This window comes from Tuber melanosporum (assembly GCF_000151645.1).
Source record: "Tuber melanosporum whole genome shotgun sequence assembly, scaffold_44, strain Mel28".
Classification (NCBI taxonomy): domain Eukaryota; kingdom Fungi; phylum Ascomycota; class Pezizomycetes; order Pezizales; family Tuberaceae; genus Tuber; species Tuber melanosporum.
The window spans coordinates 133,171-137,354 of record NW_003299089.1 but is presented as its reverse complement, the minus strand read 5'-3'; the positions used below and the strand labels follow the sequence as shown (position 1 = coordinate 137,354).

Sequence of the window (4,184 nt, the reverse complement as noted above, 5' to 3'; positions counted from 1 at the left end):
TACAGCATTCAGCTGGACAATGACATGGCCAACCATTATGCTCATGAAACATACGAGCCGATAATAACCAATTCTCCAACCGGCATCATTTCTACAAGGGCAGGTCGCCGGCTCCCGAGCTCCCCTCCGCGCCCGGAAAAAGCAAAGAAAAAAAGAAGGCAAATCCAATCATTCGAAATATTCGTATGATAAACACCCCATCAGCCAGCACGTAACCGTACCACCCTTTTCAGCTCCAGCTGAATCCCCCTCCCTCCCTACTACCGACATCGCATCACACCACATCCCATGACACCCCCGCCCGACCCACCCGGACTCTCGGCCTCCGAGAGCGCAATGCTTGTATGTTGTCAAGCTCCCTCCTCTCTCCCCCTTTGTCCCATCCATCTGGCCGGCCGGCAACCAGCCAAAAGTAGTCAAAACTCACCTAGTCTCACTCGCCCACTGCCGCAATTGGAGGATTGAGGTGACGCAAGCTCGACTCGGTATACCCTACGGCAGATTACACGGCGGAGCCTCGCATGCAACGTGGGAGGACCTCGTATTCATGAGACTGACGTCGATTTAGTGGAGGAAGAAGGAACCAAAGTAACAGGGTTGTCGGATGATCGCCGCAAGGCTGACTACGGTATATGACTACTCGTACGGTATCGTACCCGTAGCCATGGCAGGTGGCTGTCTGAGTTGACGGGGGGGTTGCCTAACGGTTATACCCACCACTATGAGTTATAGCGGTAAGATAATACCGTATGAAAAGGGCCCGGTAGAGATCATGATGGGGATATAAACCATCGGGAATCCCAGCTCTGTGAGTTAGTTATCTCACTTCATCAGAGGTACAATATCCAGCATCCAGCAAAATGGAACTCCATCCCCCCGTCACAAAAACCTACCCGATCCACACGCACCAGCAAAAGTGCTCAGAGTACGAATTCACCACATCTGACCCGACCAGTCCGATAACGCGCTACTACATCCTCGCTCCACCAAAATACAACCCGGCCTACGACCACAGAGGGTGGCGAGGGATAATCCACTCGGGGCCGAATCCAAAAGACCACACTCTAGCCGAGTCGCCAATCACAGGGCGGATAACGCGCACGACGTGGTGGAAGAATATATACATCGAGACGGGAGGCGGGATCCAGCGCGAGGTGAAGACGGACGAGAAAGCTATCAGGGTGAAGAACCTGAAGAAGTCGAATGGCTGGCGCAAGGTGTTTTGTCTAGGGCCGAAATCACTGGAGTGGACTGCTGAGGACGAGGATGCGCTGCAGGGTGTCGGGGAGGGGGAGGGGGAGAGGGAGAGGGAGAGTGTGGTTATGGTTCATATGGGACATAGGAGGTATGAGTTTGAGGTTGCCGGCGTGAAGTATCGATGGACTGGGACGAGGTTGCGTTCTGGGTGGCTTGTGAGGGGGACTAGACTTAAAGGGTTCGCCATTGGCGTTAAGGTATAGTATTATTCCCGCGCGGCTTGGGAGACTGACCATGATGCTGACGGAATCCCAGCTTGTCCGACTGGAAGACAAGAGACTCATCGCCTCTTATGAGAGGAAGTGTAGCCTGCGGGGGAGCTTGAGCGGGTACTTGCATTTCTATACCGACGAGAAGAGTGAGATCTTGCCCGAGCCGGTGATCGTGCACACGGCTTTTGGGATGATACGTTCCGAGAAGCAGAAGAGAGATACCATATGGGAAATTTTGCAGGAGATTGGAGAAGGTGCTGGAGGCTAAACTTTTTTTTTTTTTTTTTTTTTTTTTTTTTTTTTTTTGGCGCCTGAGTGAGTGCTTAATGGTGGTTTTGTATGTAACTTTTATTTTGGGTGTCTTTAGTTGATGTAACTCTTCCCCTGCAGTGGTTACAGTTGGGGTCCTTCCACGAACCTACGATACTATACCGGTACTCTTGTTGTGTGCTCGAATAATTAAAGATCTGACGCACGGTATCGTACTTTCTCGCTGTGCTTAGCGAGGACTAGTACGATAGTATGATAGTCGCTTTGGGGCTTACGTTGGCATTGATCACATTCGGGTGCTGGGGACTTATGGATTATACTTAACCTTAATCACTATCTCTAAAACAACTTCGGGAATTTCCCGGTTCTTGGCTTATTCACTTGAACAAGTGCACTGCGCCTGAAACAATACTCCGGGAGCTTATTATGACATCGGTGGATCACCTAATATGTCTGGAGCCGTGAATAATAAAGTTAGTAGTTAGCGGTTCAGGCTTCCTGTGTCACAAGTCTTAGCTCCGTAGATAGACTAAACTATCCTTTTCTCAGAATCCCTACATCATTCAGATGTTCCAATAGCATCATCCCCCGGCAGAACTCGCGGTATTAAATTTAACGTCGGAATCCTCGGTAGGAAAGTCACTTATAAATCGAGGTACGATGGTACAAATGCTGTTGAGTATCATACAAACAAGGGAACCGGGTACAGTACACTGGGGGCGAAGGAAGGCTGCGCAAAACCACATTGTGCAACATGCAGTGCAAAGTATCAATAGATATACGTAAAATCGTGTAGCCTTTCCTGTTCATGCAGCATGCCACGCTATAGCCAGCAAAATATCAAACCTAGAAGCAAGCCCAACACCACTTCTCGAACCCAACATGCTCTAATGATCATTATATATAGCCACATCCCACACCGCACATATACAAACGTTGCAGATACTCCTCTGGATCACTGCGTGGCCCCGATTTAATCATCCTCTTCCTTTATCGTAGCCTTGACATCCTCTCCAGGGTTCTCGAGTCTGATCCTCCTCTCAGCCTTAGGGGTTATGGAAGCGTACCACCTATCCTGGACCGGCACAGGCCCCTCGGGGGTCGCTCTATTGCCAGGTTTTGGAGTGCGCGGATTGCGGACGACTCTCTCTCGTCGTTTTGTCCTAGGGCCGCTTATCGAGGCCGGTGGCGGCGAGTCTTCCCGAGGAGTGCTTTGGAGCGCAGGTGTTTTCTCCCGCCCCACCGTTGAAGGAGTGTGCTCTCGCGGGGTTTGCTCGGCACACACCGTCCCAGAAGATCTGTCATCGTCGTTTTCGAAATCAGCCTCTCCCTCCGGTCCCACGGCGCCTGAAGATACAGGCGATACCCCAGTTCCTGGTTTCCTGGGAGTCCAGTCGCAACAATTATCGCATCTTTGACCAATCACCACATCCGCAAATGCATCCATCATGTGTGCTGCTGCGAAAGATCCACGTTCAAGTTTGTCCAAGAGGGGGAATAACACCTTTAAGTCGTTGAAGTCCGGCATAGTGCCCTCTTCCTCAGGGGTCCCAGCTGGGGTTTCGGGGTGTCGGAAAGGAGGTGGGGACATGAAGGTTTGCGAAAATATGTGTGGAGAAGATGCTGGCGGTGTTGCTCTGTACGACACCATGGATAGTTTCCTCGGAGTCTCCAACCGAGCCCCCACCCCCTTCCCTTTCACGATTCCGCCGCCATCATCATCACCACTCAAAACTATCCCATGCAGACCCCGTATAAATGACCCGAGCTCCTCCACTCCCCTCTCCCCCTCGAACGGGAAATATGGGTTATCGGCCAACTTCCTGCTCTTAAAACCTCCACCGCCGAATAGCGCTGGTTCAAGAATCCCTGCCTCATAATTGACGGCCCAGTGGCTCTCCTCATTTTTCTCTTTCTCGTCCAGCTTGCCCGCTCCCCCGCTAACCAGCCGCTCGACGGTAAGAAATATCTTCTGTAAGACGAGCCCAATCTCCGTGGGGCATGCGCATTTGCGACATGGAGCTCTCAGAGGTGTGAATTCGCGGGACTGGTAAATTCTGATCGTTGCCAGGGGTAGGAGGGAAAGCGGGTAGCAATAAGAAACGGTTGAGTAGGAAGAGGAATGAGAAAGGTGTGTGGAGTACTTTTTGGTCGGATAATATGTGGTGAAGGATTTCAACCTTGGAGAGCAATGACGTTTTGGTGGCGGTGAATCTGACATTTTGGAATTGGTGGATAGTAAGGAGGAAGGGGAGGGGGGGAATGGGTCTGACAGGAAGGTTGAACTTGGTTTAACATGATGGCTGGTCGTCTGACTTGGGCTGGTGCTCGCGGTTGTGATCGACACGGGTAAGATCGCGCCAGGATCCGTGTCACAACGTGTTACGGTTTGTCTCGACATGGGCGCCTAGTTCCTCGACTGGTGGTACAGGGCTGGTGCCTTAA

At 51.4% G+C, this 4,184-nt stretch overlaps 1 protein-coding gene; it reads right to left on the bottom strand.

Moving 5' to 3' along the window:
• Positions 1–2,395: 2,395 nt before the first annotated feature.
• On the bottom strand, positions 2,396–3,960 carry GSTUM_00008266001 (uncharacterized protein; the record flags this gene model as incomplete). XM_002839951.2 has 1 exon in its annotated part: positions 2,396–3,960. One exon carries the CDS (start codon positions 3,958–3,960, stop codon positions 2,713–2,715), a length of 1,248 nt encoding a protein of 415 aa, XP_002839997.1. The 3' UTR covers positions 2,396–2,712.
• Positions 3,961–4,184: the final 224 nt, after the last annotated feature.